Raw genomic sequence first — 25000 nt, forward strand, 5'->3', positions numbered from 1 at the left:
GTGAGACTCTGTATGTGTGAGACTCTGTATGTGTGAGACTCTGTGTGTGTGAGACTCTGTGTGTGTGAGACTCTGTATGTGTGAGACTCTGTATGTGTGAGAGACTGCATGTGTGAGACTCTGTATGCGTGAGACTCTGTATGCGTGAGACTCTGTATGCGTGAGACTCTGTATGCGTGAGACTCTGTATGCGTGAGACTCTGTATGCGTGAGACTCTGTATGCGTGAGACTCTGTATGCGTGAGACTCTGTATGCGTGAGACTCTGTATGCGTGAGACTCTGTATGTGTGAGACTCTGTATGTGTGAGACTCTGTATGTGTGAGACTGCATGTGTGAGACTCTGTATGCGTTAGACTCTGTATGCGTTAGACTCTGTATGCGTGAGACTCTGTATGCGTGAGACTCTGTATGCGTGAGACTCTGTATGTGTGAGACTCTGTATGTGTGAGACTCTGTATGTGTGAGACTCTGTATGTGTGAGACTCTGTATGTGTGAGACTCTGTATGTGTGAGACTCTGTATGTGTGAGACTCTGTATGTGTGAGACTCTGTATGCGTGAGACTCTGTATGCGTGAGACTCTGTATGCGTGAGACTCTGTATGCGTGAGACTCTGTATGTGTGAGACTCTGTATGTGTGAGACTCTGCATGTGTGAGACTCTGTATGTGTGAGACTCTGCATGTGTGAGACTCTGCATGTGTGAGACTCTGTATGTGTGAGACTCAGTATGTGTGAGACTCTGTATGTGTGAGACTCTGTATGTGTGAGACTCTGTATGCGTGAGACTCTGTATGCGTGAGACTCTGTATGCGTGAGACTCTGTATGCGTGAGACTCTGTATGCGTGAGACTCTGTATGCGTGAGACTCTGTATGCGTGAGACTCTGTATGTGTGAGACTCTGTATGTGTGAGACTCTGTATGTGTGAGACTCTGCATGTGTGAGACTCTGTATGTGTGAGACTCAGTATGTGTGAGACTCTGTATGTGTGAGACTCTGTATGTGTGAGACTGCATGTGTGAGACTCTGTATGCGTTAGACTCTGTATGCGTTAGACTCTGTATGCGTGAGACTCTGTATGCGTGAGACTCTGTATGCGTGAGACTCTGTATGTGTGAGACTCTGTATGTGTGAGACTCTGTATGTGTGAGACTCTGTATGTGTGAGACTCTGTATGTGTGAGACTCTGTATGTGTGAGACTCTGTATGTGTGAGACTCTGTATGCGTGAGACTCTGTATGCGTGAGACTCTGTATGCGTGAGACTCTGTATGCGTGAGACTCTGTATGCGTGAGACTCTGTATGTGTGAGACTCTGTATGTGTGAGACTCTGCATGTGTGAGACTCTGTATGTGTGAGACTCTGCATGTGTGAGACTCTGCATGTGTGAGACTCTGTATGTGTGAGACTCAGTATGTGTGAGACTCTGTATGTGTGAGACTCTGTATGTGTGAGACTCTGTATGTGTGAGACTCTGTATGCGTGAGACTCTGTATGCGTGAGACTCTGTATGCGTGAGACTCTGTATGCGTGAGACTCTGTATGCGTGAGACTCTGTATGCGTGAGACTCTGTATGTGTGAGACTCTGTATGTGTGAGACTCTGTATGTGTGAGACTCTGCATGTGTGAGACTCTGTATGTGTGAGACTCAGTATGTGTGAGACTCTGTATGTGTGAGACTCTGTATGTGTGAGACTCTGTATGTGTGAGACTCTGCATGTGTGAGACTCTGCATGTGTGAGACTCTGCATGTGTGAGACTCTGTATGCGTGAGACTCTGTATGCGTGAGACTCTGTATGTGTGAGACTCTGTATGTGTGAGACTCTGTATGCGTGAGACTCTGTATGCGTGAGACTCTGTATGTGTGAGACTCTGTATGTGTGTGACTCTGTATGCGTGAGACTCTGTATGTGTGAGACTCTGTATGTGTGAGACTCTGTATGTTTGAGACTCTGTATGTGTGAGACTCTGTGTGTGTGAGACTCTGTGTGTGTGAGACTCTGTATGTGTGAGACTCTGTATGTGTGAGAGACTGCATGTGTGAGACTCTGTATGCGTGAGACTCTGTATGCGTGAGACTCTGTATGCGTGAGACTCTGTATGCGTGAGACTCTGTATGCGTGAGACTCTGTATGCGTGAGACTCTGTATGCGTGAGACTCTGTATGCGTGAGACTCTGTATGCGTGAGACTCTGTATGCGTGAGACTCTGTATGTGTGAGACTCTGTATGTGTGAGACTGCATGTGTGAGACTCTGTATGCGTTAGACTCTGTATGCGTGAGACTCTGTATGCGTGAGACTCTGTATGCGTGAGACTCTGTATGTGTGAGACTCTGTATGTGTGAGACTCTGTATGTGTGAGACTCTGTATGTGTGAGACTCTGTATGTGTGAGACTCTGTATGTGTGAGACTCTGTATGTGTGAGACTCTGTATGTGTGAGACTCTGTATGCGTGAGACTCTGTATGCGTGAGACTCTGTATGCGTGAGACTCTGTATGCGTGAGACTCTGTATGTGTGAGACTCTGTATGTGTGAGACTCTGCATGTGTGAGACTCTGTATGTGTGAGACTCTGCATGTGTGAGACTCTGCATGTGTGAGACTCTGTATGTGTGAGACTCAGTATGTGTGAGACTCTGTATGTGTGAGACTCTGTATGTGTGAGACTCAGTATGTGTGAGACTCTGTATGTGTGAGACTCTGTATGTGTGAGACTTTGTATGTGTGAGACTCTGTATGTGTGAGACTCTGTATGTGTGAGACTCTGTATGTGTGAGACTCTGTATGTGTGAGACTCTGTATGCGTGAGACTCTGTATGCGTGAGACTCTGTATGCGTGAGACTCTGTATGCGTGAGACTCTGTATGCGTGAGACTCTGTATGCGTGAGACTCTGTATGTGTGAGACTCTGTATGTGTGAGACTCTGTATGTGTGAGACTCTGTATGTGTGAGACTCAGTATGTGTGAGACTCTGTATGTGTGTGACTCTGTATGCGTGAGACTCTGTATGTGTGAGACTCTGTATGTGTGAGACTCTGCGTGTGTGAGACTCTGTGTGTGTGAGACTCTGTATGTGTGAGACTCTGTATATGTGAGACTCTGTATGTGTGAGACTCTGTATGTGTGAGACTCTGTATGTGTGAGACTCTGTATGTGTGAGACTCTGTATGTGTGAGACTCTGTATGTGTGAGACTCTGTATGTGTGAGACTCTGTATGTGTGAGACTCTGCATGTGTGAGACTCTGTATGTGTGAGACTCTGCATGTGTGAGACTCTGCATGTGTGAGACTCTGTATGTGTGAGACTCAGTATGTGTGAGACTCTGTATGTGTGAGACTCTGTATGTGTGAGACTCTGTATGTGTGAGACTCTGTATGTGTGAGACTCTGTATGTGTGAGACTCTGTATGTGTGAGACTCTGTATGTGTGAGACTCTGTATGTGTGAGACTCTGTATGCGTGAGACTCTGTATGCGTGAGACTCTGTATGCGTGAGACTCTGTATGCGTGAGACTCTGTATGCGTGAGACTCTGTATGTGTGAGACTCTGTATGTGTGAGACTCTGTATGTGTGAGACTCTGCATGTGTGAGACTCTGTATGTGTGAGACTCAGTATGTGTGAGACTCTGTATGTGTGAGACTCTGTATGTGTGAGACTCTGTATGTGTGAGACTCTGCATGTGTGAGACTCTGCATGTGTGAGACTCTGCATGCGTGAGACTCTGTATGCGTGAGACTCTGTATGTGTGAGACTCTGTATGTGTGAGACTCTGTATGCGTGAGACTCTGTATGCGTGAGACTCTGTATGTGTGAGACTCTGTATGTGTGTGACTCTGTATGCGTGAGACTCTGTATGTGTGAGACTCTGTATGTGTGAGACTCTGCATGTGTGAGACTCTGTGTGTGTGAGACTCTGTATGTGTGAGACTCTGTATATGTGAGACTCTGTATGTGTGAGACTCTGTATGTGTGAGACTCTGTATGTGTGAGACTCTGTATGTGTGAGACTCTGTATGTGTGAGACTCTGTATGTGTGAGACTCTGCATGTGTGAGACTCTGTATGTGTGAGACTCTGTATGCGTGAGACTCTGTATGTGTGAGACTCTGTATGTGTGAGACTCTGTATGTGTGAGACTCTGTATGTGTGAGACTCTGTATGTGTGAGACTCTGCATGTGTGAGACTCTGCATGTGTGAGACTCGGTATGTGTGAGACTCTGCATGTGTGAGACTCTGTATGTGTGAGACTCTGTATGCGTGAGACTCAGTATGTGTGAGACTCTGTATGTGTGAGACTCTGTATGCGTGAGACTCTGTATGTGTGAGACTCTGTATGTGTGAGACTCTGTATGTGTGAGACTCTGTATGTGTGAGACTCTGTATGTGTGAGACTCTGTATGTGTGAGACTCTGTATGCGTGAGACTCTGTATGCGTGAGACTCTGTATGCGTGAGACTCTGTATGTGTGAGACTCTGTATGTGTGAGCCCGCAAGGCAAGAGCAGCAGCGAGGTCACCTGAAGGTGTTTCAAGGCTTCTCCGTCTTCACATTTACAAACTAATGCACCGTGATCCTGTTTCTAACCATGATCCATCCAGTACAACCTACTACTAACTACAGTAGATTCCCTGACAAATCTTTAGGTTGGGTCCAAATATGACAAAGAAAAAAAAAGACATTTGCGTCCTGCCCGTCTGCGGCTGTGAAATGCAGCCCGGGAAATTGCAAATGGCAGTGAGACCCTGGGAATTTTGGGATTTTAATTTCATGAAAATGTAATTTCATGGCTCCATGCATCCCATCGGTGATAATTGAATCAATAGTGAAAAGACTGGGGTCCGTCCTTTGTTTCTGCCCGGGTCGCTGGCGTACCCGACGGATGTGAACTTTTTGGCGTGTTTGAGGAAAGAGAAAGAGAGAAGAACACAGAGAGAGAGAGAGAGAGACAACACATATACACCCTCAAAGTAGTAATCACTGAGCTCTTCAGTAAGGCCATTCGACTGCCATTGTTTGTCTATGGAGATTGCATGGCGGTGGGCTGAACTTTATACACCTTTCAGCAATGGACTTGGCTGAAATAGCCAAATCCGCTACTTTGAAAGGGTTGTCTACATACTCGTGTATAAATAGTGTATACACACCCTCAAAGCAGTAGTTAAATACTATTTTATTACACAAAAGCTTCCAGTCAGTCTCTCGTCACATTTACATAATACATCCTCATCTGGCTGTCCTAATATGGACCCCATACATCTCATACTATGTCCTAATATGGACACCGTACCAATCAAATCCAGTACAAACCAGCAACTGAAACGCCAGGCTACGCTCTGAGAACAGCAGCTCTTACATGGCTAGCAACACAATCAGAACAAGGCACAAGCAGCTCTTTAACTTCCCATGGTGCACTGGGGCTCCCTGCTGAGAGTGTGAGTGGCTCAAAGCGGAGTGCCAGTAAAAGTGGCCTACCACAGACCGCTGTGAGAGGCTAACATGTCCCGGGGTGAAAACAAACAGATGTATTGAAGTGGAACTAGTAGGGTGAGAGTCAGAACAACAAGCTGATATGTGAGCAGCCAGACTTAGACACCTTTAGGGTTGGAAAATTGCGGTAACTTTCCCAAAATTCCCAGGTTTTCCAGAAATCTCTGTGGAAGATTTCTGGAAAACTTTAGAATTTTGGGAAAGTTAGCAGACTATTTCATCCCTACACCTCGTTCAACAGAGACCAGCTAGGCTTTTAGGGCAGGTTCTCTGAACCTAGAGATTCTCTATTCCTTTTTAGTTCAGGAATAGGTTTAATCAGTGTCCGGTAAACTGGACCACATTAGACCAGGGGTTTGCAGCTACTAGGTGTACAGGCTTTTGTTCCTGCCCAGCATTAACAAACCTGATCCAAATAGTCAAATCACAAACAGCCTGAACCATAATTAGTGTTTTAGGGCAGGGCCTGAACAAAAGTCTGCACAGCCATTACATCCAGTCAGTCATGTGGTCAGGAGAAACATATGCTTCATATTTAATGAGCTGGAAATACAAGTATTTTTGAATTGGGTAAAAGAAAAATGAATCGAGAAATAATCTATATAATCTATATTTTATCTATATTTTATCTCCCATTTCATCCAAGCTTGATGGAATCTGTTGTACTACTGCATGCCACCCCTCTGAGCGACCATATGCTGACTCATACTGCCTCCTGCTAGGAGAAGAAACACCATTGTTCGTCTGCCTGAAATGCCTGTCAGGTAGTCTAAAAGTATTGATGAAAACACTTCCCTTAAAGACAAGATAAAAGAGAGGGAGAAAATGAGGACAGTAGGAAAAGAGAGGAAATGAGGAAAGGAGAGGAAAATAGGAAAGGAGAGGAAAATAGGAAAGGAGAGGAAAAGAGGAAAGGAGAGGAAAATAGGAAAGGAGAGGAAAGGAGGAAAGGAGAGGAAAGGAGAGGAAATGAGGAAAGGAGAGGATAGGAGAGGAAAGGAGGAAAGGAGAGGGTAGGAGGAAAGGAGAGGATCACTTTTCTTGGAGAGGGACTGAAACGTCAGGCGCTTTTGAGGTAATGTGACATTTCAACAGAGAGAGAGACATGGGGGAGGGAGAAAGAGAGCGAAAGAGAGAGAGATAAAATGGGTAATACGAGCTAGCTCCTCACATTATTCTATCTGTGCTAGATGTGTGAGAGAGACAGAGAAACAGAGAGAGAGATGATGAGGGAGCCGTAACAATGTGACATATTGTTCCACATACAGTGTCATTGCCTCTTTCCCTGGTCTCACGTGGTGGAGGGGAAACATTCTCTCACTCAGCACAAAAAATAAAATGCTGGGTCAGATGTAAGGTATTTGTGAAGACAGCACAAGGCCTCTCTCCTCCTCCCAGTGGCAGTAACACCTGCAGTCCCAGGCTCAGTCCCAGGCTCAGTCCCAGGCTCAGTCCCAGGCTCAGTCCCAGGCTCAGTCCCAGGTTGAAGTGAAACGACACATAACGCCAGAAAGGCCGCTAGCTAAATCAGTGCAGGCTTCACAAGAAATCAATTGTTCAGGCTTCTGGGGCGCTCAGTCAATCTGGCCCATGCAGCCCACCACTGGAGTGAGTCTATACGCTATAGGAGACGATGGATAGGGTGGATATTCTGCGAGAGGAGAGGAAAGGAGAGGAAATGAGGAAAGGAGAGGATAGGAGAGGAAAGGAGGAAAGGAGAGGATAGGAGGAAAGGAGAGGATCATAAATCCACTTCCGGATTCATAGACCCACTTCCAGCTGAAGTGGTTGGTGGGTTAACAGGAGGTATTAAAACCACTCTGAAGCATTATAACTGGGGCCAGTAGGTTTAGGATAGTAAGGATAATCTAGGGTGGATATTCTAGGGTGGATTTTCTGCTATGTGAGACTGGATTGGTATCCCCTCCTATCTGAAGTGGTTGTTTCACTTTCTAAAGTTATCAATAGCATGGCATTAAAACGAGGGTAGGAAGAACTCAGACATTCAGTTAGGAGTCTGCTCAAAACTTGAGATCTGTAGCAATTGGAGATTTGCCAGTGTATGCCTGTGAAACTCCAGTTAGGATTTGAGTCAATAACTAGGGCCCGAAGTTACTAACACCATGAACACTACTGCACACTGCCCTATCCCATCTGGACAAGAGGAATATCTATGTAAGAATGCTGTTTATTGACTACAGATCAGCATTCAACACCATAGTGCCCTCCAAGATCATCATTAAGCTGGAGGCCCTTGGTCTCAACCCTGCCCTGTGCAATTGGGTCCTGGACTTTCTGAAGGGCCGTCCCCAGGTGGTGAAGGTAGGAAACAAAATCTCCACTTCGCTGATCCTCAACACTGGGGCCCCACATGGGTGCCTGCTCAGCCCCCTCCTGTACTCCCTATTCGCCCATGACTGCATGGCCATGCACGCCTCCAACTCAAATCATCAAGTTCGCAAACGTTTGCAGCCGTTTGATTACCAACAACGATGAGACAGCCTACAGGGAGGAGGTGAGGGCCCTCGGAGTGTGGTGTCAGGAAAACAACCTCTCACTCAACGTCAACAAAACAAAGGAGACGACCGTGAACTTAAGAGGGAGCATCCCCCCATCCACATCGACGGGACAGTAGTGGAAAGTTTTAAGTTCTTCTGCGTACACATCACCGACAAACAGAAATGGTCCACCCACGCAGACAGTGTGGTGAAGGAGCTCCTCTTCAACCTCAGGAGGCTGAAGAAATTTGGCTTGTCACCTAAAACCCTCACAAACTTTTACAAATGCACAATTGAGAGCACCCTGTCGGGCTTTTTCACCGCCTGGTACAGCAACTGTACCGCCATCAAACGTAAGGTTCGCCTGAGGGTAGTGAGGTCTGCACAACGCATCACCGGGGGCAAACTACCTGCCCTCCAGGACATCTACAGCACCAGACGTCACAGGAAGGCCAAAAAGATCATCAAGGACAACAACCACCCGAACGACTGCCTGTTCACCCCGCTACCATCCAGAAGGCGAGGTCAGTACAGGTGCATCGAAGCTGGGACCGAGACTGAAAAACAGCTTCTATCTCAAGGCCATCAGACTGTTAAACAGCCATCACTTACACAGAGGCTGCTGCCTACATACAGACTCAAATCAATGGCCACTTTAATAAATGGATCACCAGTCACTTTAAATAATGCCACTTTAATAATGTTTACATATCTTCCATTACTCATCTCATATGTATTTGTATATACTGCTCATTCATATATTTATATATATATTCATATATGTACATATTCTTATTCAATCCCTTTACATTTGTGTGTATTAGGTAGTTGTTGTGGAATTGTTGGATTTCTTTTAGATATTACTGCATTGTCAGAACTAGAAGCACACGCCTTTCATTACACTCACATGAACATCTGCTAACCATGTGTATGTGACCAATAAAATGTGATTTGATTTGAGGCCTGTGATATATATATCCTTTTTAGTAAGGATTTACTCTCTGTATACAAAAGCTAATTTTACAGAACAACAATATTTTATTGTGTGACGATGGCTGCATTTACACAGGCAGCCCAATTCTGACCTTTTGCACAGTTATGAGCAAAGGAGCTGATCTGATTGGTCAAAATACCAATTAGTGAAAAAAGATCAGAATTGGAAGGTGGCCAATCCATTTAGATCCGACTGGCAGATCCAGGTGTTGCCAGTAAATCTAACAAAAGCCCCTGAAAGTCCCAGCTGGTTTTCAGAGTGTTAAAAAAAAGAAAAATGGTTGAAGACGATAATGATGTTTTGGTTGGAAGTAAAAGAAGAGGACAGGTGATTAGACTAAGCCGGAGCTTCTCTCAGTCACTACATCTCTACTGGAAGGCTACTGATGGCTCAATAAGTATAATTTAGATTTTTTTTACCAGGAAGGCAGACGGACATCAATATGCCCGGGGCCTTGTGGGCCTCCAAACCGTCTACGCCCGTTGCCGCGGTTACGTCTGGAGGGTGTCGGCAGCTGTTGTGGCCGCTTAGAGAACAGAAGGCGTGTTTCGGCGGTGAGATAGTTTGATAATATCACGTTTTGGAGCCCGCAATTTTTTTCTTCCAGTTTGAGTAAGACTAGGAGAAATGGCCGGAGGGTGTTTCGGTTTGAGACGAAAGAAAACAGAAACTGATACACAGATACACACACAGATTAACTACAAACACGTGTACACACACACACACATGCAAATGTACCGTGTTTAAATGTAACTTATTTCCAATTGCCCCCAGAAGAAGTGTCTAACCAAACATCAAATGAACAACGGTAAACACTGCACTCCATTAGCTGCAGCTTGTTCCAACACATGCTTGAGGAGACTGGGAAACTCCCAGCTGGCTACACACTGTACTGTAAACCCATTTATCTGGGCTGGACCGGACACATACAAACGGACCGTTTTAGAACACAGACATTCTGCTTCACTCAGCTAAAATCTCCCACTCTGTCTATAAATTCCCCTTTCCAGAAGAGTGGTTCCTGTACAGGAAGAAGGCCCTCTGATGAGCTAGCACTAGGTGGAAGTTGGCCACAGATACAGATCTGGGATCAGTTTCCTCTCTCCACATCAACACCTTAAAGTAACTGTCCAGTGTTTCCAGATTTCCATGAAATATGACTTATAATCACAATATGAGTTAAATAGTTTTCCTTCCCAAAAGTTAAGTATGTTAAAAAGCAGCTTTTCTATGTTTGAATTGTGTGGGCGTACCCCAACAACAGAATGGTGTGGACGTATACAGGTCATTAAAAATATCCATGACAAGTAAACAGCTGATTGGCCAGCTGAGATTTTTTAAAGTGTTTTTTTAAGCGGGAGTTTTACTTCTAATGTATGCTTTGGCCACAAATACAACTATAGGACAAAGGCGTGTCCGATCAACCCCAGGCAAAGGGGTTTTATTGCCACCCCTGGGTGTGCGGAGAACCTGATGGTCCTAAATGGAGTATTACATCAGAGCAAGAAAGAGAGAAGGGCTCTAGCAGTGGTATTCACAGACATTGCCAAGGCATTTGACTCAGTGGCACATGAACACTTAATCCGTGTCCTGAAGGAGAGGGGACTGGATAGCCACATAATCAGACTAATCAAGGACTCCTACGAGGAGGTGTGAATAAAGGTGAAGGAAGGAACCTCACCGCCAATCGAAATGAAAGTGGGAGTGAAACAGAGAGACCCAATGTCGCCCCTCCTCTTCAACATTGAGGTGGACCCTATGATTCACAAGCTCGAGGGCATGGGAGAGGGCTACAGGTTTGGGGGAGTAAGGTGACTACACTAGCATTCGCTGATGACTTGGTGCTTATGAGCAGCTCTTTGGGGCGGACATGCAACATAACATCCAAATATTGGAACATTTCTGTCAACTTTCTGGCCTGCACGTGCAGCCAAAAAATTGCCATGGGGTCATGGTGAGACGCGGGGGTGGAGCATTCACAGTCAATAACTGTCAGGCATGGACAATCGAAGGGGAAAAGCTACACCGGATTGACCCAGATAAATCAGAAAAATATCTGGGCATGAAAGTGAACCCCTGGCTGGGGATTTCAAAGCTGGATTTGAGAGGACAAATCCTTGAGTGGGTCAGCGGAATCAATCAAGCGCCACTACAACCCAGCCAAAGAGTAAGCGTACTAAACGCATATGCAGTCCCCCGAGTGATATATACGGTAAACCACGGGGACATCGGGACAGTCGAACTAACTATCCTAGATGGGATAGTTAAAACAGCAGTGAGAAAGTGGCTGCACCTACCTCCATCAACCTGTGACGGCCTGATCTATGCAGGAACAAACACGGCAGCTTAGGCATTGTGAAGTTGGCAAACATCATACCAGCAATCCAGGCGCGAAGGTTACTTAACCTGTCAGTGTCGTCAGACCCACTGACGAGGACGGTAACGGGATACACAACGCCACAGGAGGAATTTTCTAAACTGTGGATACGGGCAGTGGGAGTCCCGGAGCAAACTCCGAACCTGGGAGAAAGCCTAGATGCTATGATGCCAGTCGGGGAAGATGGCTCAAGCACAAAGGGAGCAGAGGTGGAGACAAAAAAGCACAAGCAGCTGTGCAACAACCCCTCTAACCGGAGGTCGAAAGGATTGGAGGATTGGGAGGCGCTGCCAAGCCAAGGAAATGGAACTGGCAGGTTCCACCAAGACAAGATCAGCTACAGCTGGCTCGCAGATCCAGCAGACCTACAGCTGGCTCGCAGATCCAGCAGACCTACAGCTGGCTCGCAGATCCAGCAGACCTACAGCTGGCTCGCAGATCCAGCAGACCTACAGCTGGCTCGCAGATCCAGCAGACCTACAGCTGGCTCGCAGATCCAGCAGACCTACAGCTGGCTCGCAGATCCAGCAGACCTACAGCTGGCTCGCAGATCCAGCAGCGGTGCGATTTAAACAGCGACACTATGTAGCTGTGCTTAAACTGAGGGCAAACGTATATCCTACAAGGGAGACATTGGCTCGCGGGCGGAACAAAGTGGAAGCCGTATGCAGAAGGTTGGAAACAATATCACCCATACTAGGGCAATGCCCGGCAGTGAAGGCAGCCAGGCTGAGAAGTCACACTACTCGCCGAGGAAGCAGCGAAAGTGGGGTGGAAAGCTCTCCATCTGCTATAAGAGACCTGGGTGTCCAGCCTGCTGTAAAACTAACATGTCAGCAACCAGGCCACAGAGCATCATAACCTCTGGGTTCACAATGACACGGCTATATACAGAGGCTGGTACACGCATACACACCAAATTATTTACATAACCTAACTCTGTTCAGGCCTTTTCCTATGCCTGTAATGCCTCTTTCAGTGTAACTAATTAATGGTTGACGGAAGAGAATGTTAGAGAACGTCCTTGTTGCTCAATGTCCCGGTAAATCTGCCTGATAATGAATAAAAGGCGCTTTGGTTTTTGTCATCAAAGACCCAGATGGTTGTTCCTGTACATAGCCCACATACTAAAGAAATACAGCACCGGCTGCGTTGACCTTAGCCAAGGATTTTCATTAACTTCCAACCCACCTGATCCGATGGACATTATTATTAAAATGGGCCACAAGAGTGAAGCGAATTGTCAAGCTTCCCACAGAACCAACTTCCGTTTCGAGCCAAACCTCCATGAAACTTTTCCTTACTTTCAGTCAAACTTGCGAAAAACTTTCCTAAAGAGACAAGTTCACTTCAGAGAAACTTTCCTAAAGAGCCACGTTCACTTCAGAGAAACTTTCCCAAAGAGCCACGTTCACTTCAGAGAAACTTTCCTAAAGAGACAAGTTCACTTCAGAGAAACTTTCCCAAAGAGCCACATTCACTTCAGAGAAACTTTCCCAAAGAGCCACGTTCACTTCAGAGAAACTTTCCCAAAGAGCCATGTTCACTTCAGAGAAACTTTCCTAAAGAGCCATGTTCACTTCAGAGAAACTTTCCCAAAGAGCCATGTTCACTTCAGAGAAACTTTCCCAAAGAGCCACGTTCACTTCAGAGAAACTTTCCCAAAGAGCCATGTTCACTTCAGAGAAACTTTCCCAAAGAGCCAACTTAAATCTTTACCTCATGAGCATCACTGTACTGCACTGTGGCTTTGGAGGGAAGGTGGATATGTGGGGAAGATCTCTCCCAAAGCCCTTGACTGTGAGTGGGGTTGGAGTCCCTTTGACCGGGGGTAGGGTGGTAGAGTTGTAAGGGGGTACAGAGAGGGAAGAGCAGGATATCGACTGGACCTGTTCCTCTGTAGTTCTTTGGATGAGGCTTTAATTGAGTCTGGACCTCTGTGAACTCTATGGCTTCATCCCAAATGGACCCTATTCCTTATATAGTGCACAACTTTTGAATAGGGCCCACTACGACAAAAGTAGTGCACTATGTAGGGAAAAAGGTGTCATTTGGGACGTAGGCTGTGTCGACGTCCAACAGCTTGATCAATGCGCATCTGATTATGGAGCCAGTGTTAGCTAGTGGAATTAGCTGATTGCTGATGACATGCACTCTCTGTCTTCTGACTCTTGTTTGAGATTTTGTTCTCTTTAATCAAACTCCTGTCTCTCTACTCTCTCTCTCTTATTTTACCATCTGTCTCTACGGTCTCTCTCTCTCTCTCTCTTCTTTCACCTTCTGTCTCTCTACTGTCTCTCTCTTCTTTTACCGTCTGTCTCTACGGTCTCTCTCTCTCTCTCTTCTTTTATCTTCTGTCTCTCTCTCTCTTATTTTACCTTCTGTCTCTCTCCCTTTCTCTCTCTCCCTACTTTTACCGTCTGTCTCTCTACGGTCTCTCTCTCTTCTTTTACCGCCTGTCTCTCTCTCTCTCTTCTTTCACCTTCTGTCTCTCTCTTCTTTCACCTTCTGTCTCTACGGTCTCTCTCTCTCTCTTATTTTACCTTCTGTCTCTCTCTCTCTCCCTACTTTTACCGTCTGTCTCTCTACGGTCTCGCTCTCTCTCTCCCTACTTTTACCGTCTGTCTCTCTACGGTCTCTCTCTCTTTTTTTACCTTCTGTCTCTCTCGCTCTCTTCTTTTACCTTTTGTCTCTCTCTCTCTCCCTTCTTTTACCGCTGTCTCTCTACGGTCTCTCTCTCGTCTTTTACCTTCTGTCTCTCTCTCTCTCTTCTTTTACCTTCTCTCTCTCTCTCTTCTTTTACCTTCTGTCTCTCTCTCTCTTCTTTTACCTTCTGTCTCTCTCTCTCTCTTCTTTTACCTTCTGTCTCTCTCGCTCTCTTCTTTTACCTTCTGTCTCTCTCTCTCTCCCTTCTTTTACCGCCTGTCTCTCTACGGTCTCTCTCTCTTATTTTACCTTCTGTCTCTCTCTCTCTCCCTACTTTTACCGCCTGTCTCTCTACGGTCTCTCTCTCTCTTCTTTTACCTTCTGTCTCTCTCTCTCTTCTTTTATCTTCTGTCTCTCTCTCTCTCCCTTCTTTTACCGCCTGTCTCTCTACGGTCTCTTTCTCTTATTTTACCTTCTGTCTCTCTCTCTCTCTTCTTTTATCTTCTGTCTCTCTTTCTCTCCCTTCTTTTACCGTCTGTCTCTCTACGGTCTCTCTCTCTTATTTTACCTTCTGTCTCTCTCTCTCTCTTCTTTTACCTTCTCTCTCTCTCTTCTTTTACCTTCTGTCTCTCTCTCTCTCTCTCTCCCTTCGTTTACCTTCTGTCTCTACTGTCTTTCTCTCTCTCTCTTCTTTGACGTCTGTCTCTACGGTCTCTCTCTCTCTCTCTTCTTTGACGTCTGTCTCTCTACGGTCTCTCTCTCTCCCTTCTTTTACCTTCTGTCGCTACTGTCTTTCTCTCTCTCTTCTTTGACGTCTGTCTCTCTACGGTCTCTCTCTCTCTTCTTTTCCCTTCTGTCGCTACTATCTTTCTCTCTCTCTCTCTTCTTTGACGTCTGTCTCTCTACGGTCTCTCTCTCCCTTCTTTTACCTTCTGTCGCTACTATCTTTCTCTCTCTCTCTTCTTTGACGTCTGTCTCTCTATGCTCTCTCTCTCTCCCTTCTTTTACCTTCTGTCGCTACTGTCTTTCTCTCTCTCTCTTCTTTGACATCTGTCTCTCTATGGTCTCTCTCTCTCCCTTCTTTTACCTTCTGTCGCTACTCTCTCTCTCTCTTCTTTTACCGTTGATCTCTACTTTCTCGCTCTCTCTCTTCTTTTCACAAACCACAGAGGACAATAGACACAAACCACAGAGGACAATAGACACAAACCACAGAGGACAATAGACAAACCACAGAGGACAATAGACACAAACCACAGAGGACAATAGACACAAACAACAGAGGACAATAGACAAACCACAGAGGACAAATAGACACAAACCACAGAGGACAAAAGACACAAACCACAGAGGACAATAGACACAAACCACAGAGGACAATAGACACAAACCACACTTACACTACTTTTTAGTAGTTAATATGTGATGTAGGAGAAAGAATTTGGGGTTAGGTGGGACCAATATGCAAAAGTTTCAACAGGGCATTCTAGGAACAGGGTCCGGGGTTAATCGAAAGGACTTTATCCCTGTTTTCCTGGGGTCCCCGTCAAGCAAACCGTGTCCAAACTTCTAAAAGAGTCTCTATAACTATTGGCGTGTCTATCCTGCTGCGTAGGCTTGTCTGCTTCCCAAATGACACACCATTCCCCTTGGTGCATTACCAGGACTCTAGAGCTCATAGGACTCTGGTCAAAAGTAGTGCAATTAATAGGGAGTAGGGTGCCATTTGGGATGTATTCTATGTTCATTTGTATTTTAGAGGGTTACACCATAACATACATCATTAGCCTCAAATAGACTCCATCAAGTCATTACACGTTTCATTTACTTTAACTGCAAAATCGGGGGACTTTTATAGAGAAAGGGGGTAGAGAACGAAAGAAGGGGGGGAGGGGGGCAAACGACCTCGGCCAAAAAGCGTATTTGATCAAAAAAAGAAAAGTAAAAATGTGATACCAAATCTAAAAACAGAGGAAGAAGCCCTGGTCCAGATAATTAGCAGCGATTCACCTCGATCGCCTGTTAAGTAGAAGTCCTAATGAACACACTTATATTGAACAACTATAAAAAGGTGGGGATATGAACTTGATTCATTTCTATGTTTCCATTCTGCCGAACAAGTAATGAGTGAGAGACGAGGGAGTGAAATATGTAAAGCGTGTAATACTGAATTAACCCCCGACGCAGAGCGGAGAGAAAGGCCACGGCCGGTCAGTCAAAAATGCCTCACATTTCAGTTCACTCAGAGGTAAGGGATGAGATGAGAGTGCCACTCTGAAATTATTCATATGTGTCATGCGTTCTGTGTGAGTGCGCATGTGTGTGTGTGTGTGTGTCAGAGAGAGAGTGAGAGAGTGAGAGTAAGACCGAGAGAGAGAGCTCCTGTGAAATGGGGGTCTGTTTCATTATGTCCATGCTTGGTGAGGAGAACAGCGTGTGCTGTGTTCAAATGTGTGTGCGCACACGCGTGTCTGTGTGTGTCCGCACGCTCGTGTGTGTGTGTGTGTGTGGCAACTACCCGGTGTATTGTGGTTTTAGACGGAGAGAAATCAGGAGAAATTCAAAAGCGACTTCCCAACCAACACCTATATTACAGACAGAGGAAGAGGCCCAAAAGGCATCCTATTCCCTATAGCAAGTAGTGCACTATGTAGGGAATAGGGTGCCATTTGGGCTGCATCCAGAGAAGGTATAACAATATGATACATAAAACACACCCCTCCCTCCCTCCCTCCCTCCCTCCCTCCCTCCCTCCCACTATCTTTATCCCACCCACCCTCCCTCTCCCCCTCCCTCCCACTATCTTTATCCCACCCACCCTCCCTCTCCCCCTCCCTCCCTTTCTCCCGCTCCCCTTCTCTCCCTCCCCCTTCTCTCCCTCCCCCTTCTCTCCCTCCCCCTTCTCTCCCTCCCTCCCTCCCTCCCTCCCTCCCTCCCTCCCTCCCTCCCTCTCCCCTTCTCTCCCTCCCTCCCTCCCTCCCTCCCTCCCACCCTCCCACTATCTTTATCCCACCCACCCTCCCTCCCTCTCCCCTTCTCTCCCTCCCTCCCTCCCTCCCTCTCCCCTTCTCTCCCTCCCTCCCTCCCTCCCTCCCTCCCTCCCTCCCTCCCTCCCTCCCTCCCTCCCACTATCTTTATCCCACCCACCCTCCCTCCCTCTCCCCCTCCCTCCCTCTCTCCCGCTCCCCTTCTCTCCCTCCCCCTTCTCTCCCTCCCCCTTCCCTCCCTCCCTCCCTCCCTCCCTCCCTCCCTCCCTCCCTCCCTCCCTCCTTCTCTCCCTCCCTCCCTCCCTCCCTCTCCCCTTCTCTCCCTCCCTCCCTCCCTCCCTCCCACTATCTTTATCCCACCCACCCTCCCTCCCTCTCCCCTTCTCTCCCTCCCTCCCTCCCTCCCTCCCACTATCTTTATCCCACCCACCCTCCCTCCCTCTCCCCTTCTCTCCCTCCCTCCCTCCCTCCCTCCCTCCCTCCCTCCCTCTCCCCTTCTCTCCCTCCCTCCCTCTCCCCTTCTCTCCCTTCTCTCCCTCCCTCCCTCCCTCCCTCCCTATCTCCCTCTCCCTACATCAGTCCCTCCATCCCTCCACTCCTCCACCCCAATCCATGCCCATCAGTCCCTTTCTCTCCCCAGAACTTAATCTGCCCTGACAATATACAAATGAGCCTTCCACATTTGCATAAAAGCAGTTCATAGGTGACTGGAAGCTGCCCATTAGCTCTCCATCATACCCGTCTGTCTCTCTCTCCGCTAATCCACACATTTATATACTGCGCTGTGTGCTAACGCTAGCGCTATGCTAGCCTGTCTGTCAGTCTCTCTGCCAATCCACTCATGTACTTACCGCTATGCTAGCTAGCCCGCAGGGCCCTTAGGCTATCGTTTTAAAGGATTATTGTTATGACGCACAATACAGACACTGATACGGAGCTGCTTGACTCTTCAATAAAGAGGATGTAAGTGTTATGGCCGGCAGTCAATGCGGCTGTCGGCCAATGAGGTGAAAGGTATATAAATCGGTGAGATTTGATTGGCTGATGAGAGACCAGCGATCAAATACCTCTGCCATCAAACTGTGTTGAAGGGATTCACAATAAGAGTACACAGCTGTATTGAATTAAGAGGAGAATGACATGTTCACTTGCTATTGAAGTCTGTACCCAGACGGCGGCGTGAGGCGACACACCCCCAAGGCAACATCCAGGCCCACTGGCATCAACATTGTCAGTTGAAAACAATAGAAACCAAACTCTTTTTAGGCAAGCCCACCTGTACAACAGTAGGGGAAGAAACACTGTATATGCCTTTCCACTTGTCCCTTTCTCAAGGATCTGCCTTCTATACAATAACAAATACAATAACAAAATAGATATCAAATGAGATATCTGATCCTGGATCATTTTAGATCCAGGTGATTACATGGAAATGGGGATTGCTGATTATGGTTCTGATCGAGGATCAGGTCCCCCTTCTACATGTAATGTTATTCATGACGATCTGAAAGACAAAACTGATCCTAGAAACTCCACTCTGAGACCAGAGGAGGCTGTTGAGGGGAGGACGGATCATAATAATGGCTGGAACGGAGTGAATGGAATCATCAAACTATCTGTTTGATATGTTGGATACCATTTCACTTGTTCTGCTCCGGTCATTACCACGAGCCCCTCCTCCCCAATTAAGGTGCCACCAACCTCCTGTGGCTGAGACACTTTATGAATACAGACCCTGGTTCATTCTATCTATCAGCCATTGACTGAGAGGGCCAATGCAGTGTGCCCTCGCTGACCCTGTATACAGCATCTCATCTGATCCTTACCTGGGTTTAATGTAGATGACTGGAGAGTGTATGGAGGAGCAGCCTGGCCAGGACCGCCCTCTTAAAGAGCTGTATAACTGCACTGCACTACAGTCTCTACTGTACGCTCACATCAGGATGACCACGCCGCCAAGGCCGATGGGTTTTATAAAGTCAAGTCAAGGGCTCTCAAAACACTACTGGAATAAACAGGTATGGACACACACATAACACACACACACACACATAACACACACATAACACACACACATGCCCTTTCTTTTAATGACTTTGGGGTATCTTCAAAGTAACAGTAAATTAGTGAGTCAGTGTGTGTGCTGTGTGTGTGTGTGTGTGTGTGTGTGTGTGTGTGTGTGTGTGTGTCCATCCATCTCCATGTGTGTGTCCATTTGTATGCGTGTGTGCGTGTGATTCCAGAATGCTTACTTGAGATCCTGGAAAGGTTCTGCTCTGATGTGGGATGTCTCCACTGAATGTCCGAAGACGACACCTTCGTTCCCTGAGAAAGACAATAGAAAGACAACAGAATAACAATATGAGGACAATAGAAAGACAATAGAAAGACAATAGAATAACAATATGAGGACAATAGAAAGACAATAGAAAGACAATAGAATAACAACATGAGGACAATAGAAATACAATAGAAAGACAATAGAAAGACAACAGGAGGACTGTATGGGGACAATAGAAAGACAACAGAATAACAATATGAGGACAATAGAAAGACAATAGAAAGACAACAGAATAACAATATGAGGACAATAGAAAGACAATAGAAAAACAATATGAGGACAATAGAAAGACAACAGAAGGACTGTATGGGGACAATAGAAGGATAATAGTTGTACAATATAAGGACAATAGAAGGACAGTATGAGGACAATATAATGACACTAGTAGTACAATAGAAGCCATAGAAGGACAATATTAGTACACTAGAAGGACAATAGGGCAAAAGAACACAGACAGTTGCTTTAAGAAACCACTACTAAAGGACATCAATAATAAGAAGAGACTTGCGTGGGCACGAGCAATGGACATTAGACCGGTGGAAATCTGTCCCTTGGTCTGATGAGTCAAAATTTGAGATTTTTGGTTCCCACCGCTGTGTCTTTGTGACGCAGAGTAGATGAATGGATGACCTCTGCATGTGCTGTTCCCACCGTGAAGCATGGAGGAGGAGGTGTGATGGTGTGGGGGTGCTTTGCTTGTGACACTGTCAGTGATTTATTTAGAATTCAAGGCACACTTAATCAGCATGGCTGCCACAGCATGCTGCAGTGATACGCCATCCCATTTGGTTTGCGCTTAGTGGGACTATCATTTGTTTTTTCAACAGGACAATGACCCAACACACCTCCAGGCTGTGTAAAGGCTATTTTACCAAGAAGGAGAGTGATGGAGTGCTACATCAGATGACCTGGCCTCCACAATCACCTGACCTCAACCGCAGTCGGACCGCAGACTGAAGGAAAAGCAGCCAACAAGTGCTTAGCATATGTGGGAACTCCTTGAACATTTGAACATCTTGACCATGTTTTGTTATAATCTCCACCCGGCACAGCCACCCCACATAGCCTGGTTCCTCTCTAGGTTTCTTCCTAGGTTTTGGCCTTTCTAGGGAGTTTTTCCTAGCCACCGTGCTTCTACACCTGCATTGCTTGCTGTTTGGGGTTTTAGGCTGGGTTTCTGTACAGCACTTTGAGATATCAGCTGATGTACGAAGGGTTATATAAATAAATTTGATTTGATTTGATATTCTACAGTGTAAAAAACAAAGAAAAACTGTTGAATGAGTAGGTGTGTCTAAACTTTTGACCGGTACTGTATATAATGTAATTCAAGCCAGCTAAGGTCCTGATTAGCCAGTCCTGTGTAAGATGACACTGATGATGCGAAGTCCTGTGATATTACAATATTCATGTGTGTGATACTGACACCACGTCTCAAATGTGTGATGTGAGAATTGTCCATTTGGAAAGGTACACGCTGAGTAGACAAAACGTTATGAAGACCTTAATATTGAGTTGCCTTAAAGCCCTCAGAACAGCCTCAATTCGTTGGGGTTATGGACTCTACAAGGTGTCGAAAGCAGTCCACATGGACTCCAACGCTTCACACCGCTGTGTCAAGTTGTCTGGATGTCATTTAGGTGGTGGACCATTATTGATACACACAGGAAACTGTTGAGCATAAAGAAACCCAGCAGCGTTGCAGTTCTCCTACTACAGTAACCCGTTCAAAGGCACTTAAATCTGTTGTCTTGCCCGTTCACCCTCTGAATTTCACACATAGACAATCCATGTCTCAATTGTCTCAAGGCTAAAAAAAAAATCCTTCTTTAGCCTGTCTCCTCCTCTTCATCTACACTGATAGAAGTGGATTTAACAAGTGACATCAATACTGTTCCTAATGTTTTGTCCACTCAGTGTATGTTAGAAGTGTCAGGTTTCAAACTTTATTCGCCACGTGCCCAGGATACAACAGGTGTAAAACAGTACAGTGGAATTCTTAACTTTCCCAACAATGCAGGTGATAATAGAAAATAGAATAGAAACATGTATCCAAAAATAACATCAGTCTAAGTAGCCCATGTTAGAACACATGGCAATGACATCATATCTCCCCACACTAAACAGAGATAGTATGAGTGATGTTCTTGCATGGAGCACATACAGAAACATCAGTTTCTTCCCTCCATCCCTCCCACCAACCCTCCCTCCTTCCTCCAACCCTCCCTCCTTCCTCCAACCCTCCCTCCTTCCTCCAACCCTCCCTCCTTCCTCCATGCTTTCATTCTCCGGACGTGAGCGACGAAAGACAACATCAATCACCTTGCAGACCTCCGCCACTTTCTCTCCCTCCATCTCTCACTCTCACCCCCCCTTTCTTTCTTTCCTGGCTTTGTAATGGACAGATCTTTCCAATTACAGAGGGGAAAAGGAGGAGGATGGAGGAGGGGTGTCTGTTCGCCCACGACCCCCGACTGCTTCCACTTGACCTCCCCGCCGCCTCGTTTACCGGGAGAGACCACCGCGCCAGGAAAGCAAACAGAGATAGGCATGTGCTTTTTCTCTCTTAATCTTTCCTTCTCTCTCTCTCTACTTCTCCCTCTCTCTCTCTCTCTCTCGCTCTTTCCTTTTTTCCCTACCTCTCTCTCAATTTTCTCTTCCGTCCCTCTCTCTCTCTCTCTCTCTCTACTTCTCCCTCTCTCTCTCTCTCTCTCTTTCCTTTTTTCCCTACCTCTCTCTCTTAATTTTCTCTTCCGTCCCCCTCTCTCTCAGTCCCTGTCTCTCTATCTAATGCTGATGTCTGCATGTAGGCCACACACAACAACTGTCTGAGTTCTGCTCAACCCACTCACTAGCAGTCGCTGTGCATTGCTGCACACAGGCCCTTAGCACCATCACAATCTATCTGGTTGCTATGGGAGCACTGACCTGTGAATGGAGCCTTTTAGACTGGGTAAATCCACCCAACTGACCCGCATTTAACATATTTCCTACAACAGTTGTACCTACAACTGCTTCAAACCCAACCTCAGTCCCGCAAGATTATTTTAGGCGTATGTGACACAGCTCACTTGCCAGGCATGGACTCAACAATTCTGCTCCCTATAGGCAATATCAAAAAGCTCAAAAATATCCTAAGAAATAGGTTAAATCATCAGAGATTCTCACATGGCCCGTTATATTAGGCTATCGGTACTGCTCTGCCACATCAGCAAATAGTCTAGAAGTAGTTTGAAGAGAGCAGATTCTGAGAGACTTGCACTTTCTCTTGAGCTACGTTTTATAGCCTACCTTTTAGGAGTGGGACGATTTTCAGACCGAGACAAATATGGGCGATCAATATTTATTTCTAACCAAATTTAGTAACCCATAGCCTAATCCTATTTAGGAAGTAAATTTCCTTGGAAGGATAACGTGCCACGTGCTTCTCCGCCCATGTACAGACTATAGCCTACTCTATTTAATAGAGACCACACGCGTACCTGATCTCACGCGGATGGCTACTGAACCTGAAGCAGCAGGACTGATGAGAGAGGAGACTTCTCTTTCTCTTGAGCTACGTTCTGCATACGTGATATAGCTTATCCTTTGGGAGGATGATTTGCTGGCAGAGACAAATACATGGGTAATGGTTGGTTGAGCGCCCGTTATCAATAATGATTTCTTTCCGTTATCAATAATGATTTACAGACATTGTAGTAAAATATAGTCTAATCATATTTGATTTAATTTCCTTGAAAAGATAACTACCACTTGGTTCTCCGTTTATGCATAGGCAGTCTACTCTATATATACATTATTTGTGGGTAACGATTGAATTAAAATGGCCAAAAATTGACAAAAGAAAATATCTTCTCTTTGAAGAGAGCAATTTCTCAAGCAAGAATTGAGCTAGGATTGTCTGGGAGTGGTCTGAGTGGGGAGGGGGAATCTGAAAACCAGCTGTTATTGGCAGAGAGGTAACTAATGTACAACAGATATATAAAACACAGGACTGCACTGGGTTTTTAATAACAATCATTTGGGGGGGTGCTTATATTTGTCCTAGTACAAACATGATCAAGTGTGTCGTAGTACTTATGTGTGAATTTGAAAAGTGTTTTTTGGATAACCCAACTCCCCCTCAGAGTGAGGTCCCAGACAGGGTCTGCCTCAACAGCGAGCAATTAAGGTAAAGTGCCTCGCTCAAGGGCACATCAACAGATTGATCACGTTGTCAGCTCGGGGATTCAAACTAGTGACCTTTCGGCTACTGGCCAAACGTTCTAATCGCTAGGCTACTTGTCACCCTAGAGGCTACCTGCTGCTCTCCGCCTGTGTGTTTGTGTCTGCATGCATGTGTATATGCGTTACCTGTCACCCTCAGTTTCTCAGTGCCGATGCTGATCTCCTTCTCGTCAGCGGAGAAGAGCACCCGCTCCCCGTCAGGACTCCTCACCTCGAACCTCTGACACTGGGCCTCCACCATCTCCGAGCCTGGAGAGAGTGCGGGAGAGAAAGAGAATTAGACTTAAAAATCCCCTTTGTTGGGTCAATGTCATACAAAACACAAACACATTACAAACCATCACATATCACACCTCACCTCCATTGCAGGTGTTTACCTGAGGGCCTAGATGCAATGGTTTTTGAAGAGAGAATAAGGGCAGTTGAGAGAGAGAGAGTTCTAACTATTTGCACATCATTGTAACACAGTACATATCCATAATGACATTTGAAATGTGTCTCTTCCTTTGAAACTTGTGAGTGTAATGTTTACTGTTCATTTGTGACTGTTTATTTATCTTTTGCTTTTTTTATCTACTTCACTTGCTTCAGCAATGTAAACATATGTTTCCCATGCTAATGAAAAGCCAATTGAATTGAGAGATAGAGAGCGTGAAAGATGGTGAGAGACATAGTGTACCACTTGGTACAAAACAGGTTCTTACACTGAAGTACTTGACTTAACAGCTTGAGGGTTAAATGTTGCCTTTATACTGAACAATATCTATTTGAAAAGCCTTGTTTTTGAATGGCTGGTTGTGAATGGAGACATGGATGGTCATGTAAAACAACCTATCATGCTAGACCTGCAGCCTCTGTAACTCTAACGATGTGGCAGTACTGTACAGCACACAATAAGGAAACCTGACCATGTGATCATTTATCACTCCAGTGTTAATCTGCATAATTGTAATTATTTGCCTACCTTCTCATGCCTTTTGCACACAATGTATATATAGACTCCCCTTTTTTCTACTGTGTTATTGACTTGTTAATTGTTTACCCCATGTGTAACTCTGTGTTGTCTGTTCACACTGCTATGCCTTATCTTGGCCAGGTCGCAGTTGCAAATGAGAACCTGTTCTCAACTAGCCTACCTGGTTAAATAAAGGTGAAATAAAAAATAAAAAAAATAAAAAATGTGCCCCTGTTCCACTGAAGACTTGAGGCAGAAAAGCCTTGGTCTACAACCAGAAACCATTGCTTGTCTTACATAATCAGGTCAAAGGTTTAAAAAAATACATGGCTATTAGCTATCACCTCCTCCAAATCTTTCCGACCTTCAGGGACTGATAGGAGAGGGCATTATTTGTTTGTTGCCTCTTCATCCCCCCCTCCATCCCAATCCAATCCACTCTTCCTCCTCTCTTTTCATTTGGCCTTAAGTCTTTGTGA

General features: G+C 45.8%; 1 protein-coding gene across 1 annotated transcript in view; it reads right to left on the minus strand.

The window, feature by feature from the left end:
• LOC110534569 (zeta-sarcoglycan) overlaps nucleotides 1–25000 on the minus strand; it is a 346767-nt gene that overhangs the window by 24945 nt on the left and 296822 nt on the right. The window contains exons 5-6 of the mRNA XM_036933869.1: nucleotides 23693–23815; nucleotides 19251–19323 (exon numbers count right to left, since the gene is read on the minus strand). Of these exons, the coding sequence (XP_036789764.1) occupies nucleotides 19251–19323; nucleotides 23693–23815 (196 nt within the window). The remainder of the gene's footprint in view (nucleotides 1–19250; nucleotides 19324–23692; nucleotides 23816–25000) is intronic.

Source organism: Oncorhynchus mykiss, chromosome 10, assembly GCF_013265735.2.
Source record: "Oncorhynchus mykiss isolate Arlee chromosome 10, USDA_OmykA_1.1, whole genome shotgun sequence".
In the NCBI taxonomy this organism is placed as follows: domain Eukaryota; kingdom Metazoa; phylum Chordata; class Actinopteri; order Salmoniformes; family Salmonidae; genus Oncorhynchus; species Oncorhynchus mykiss.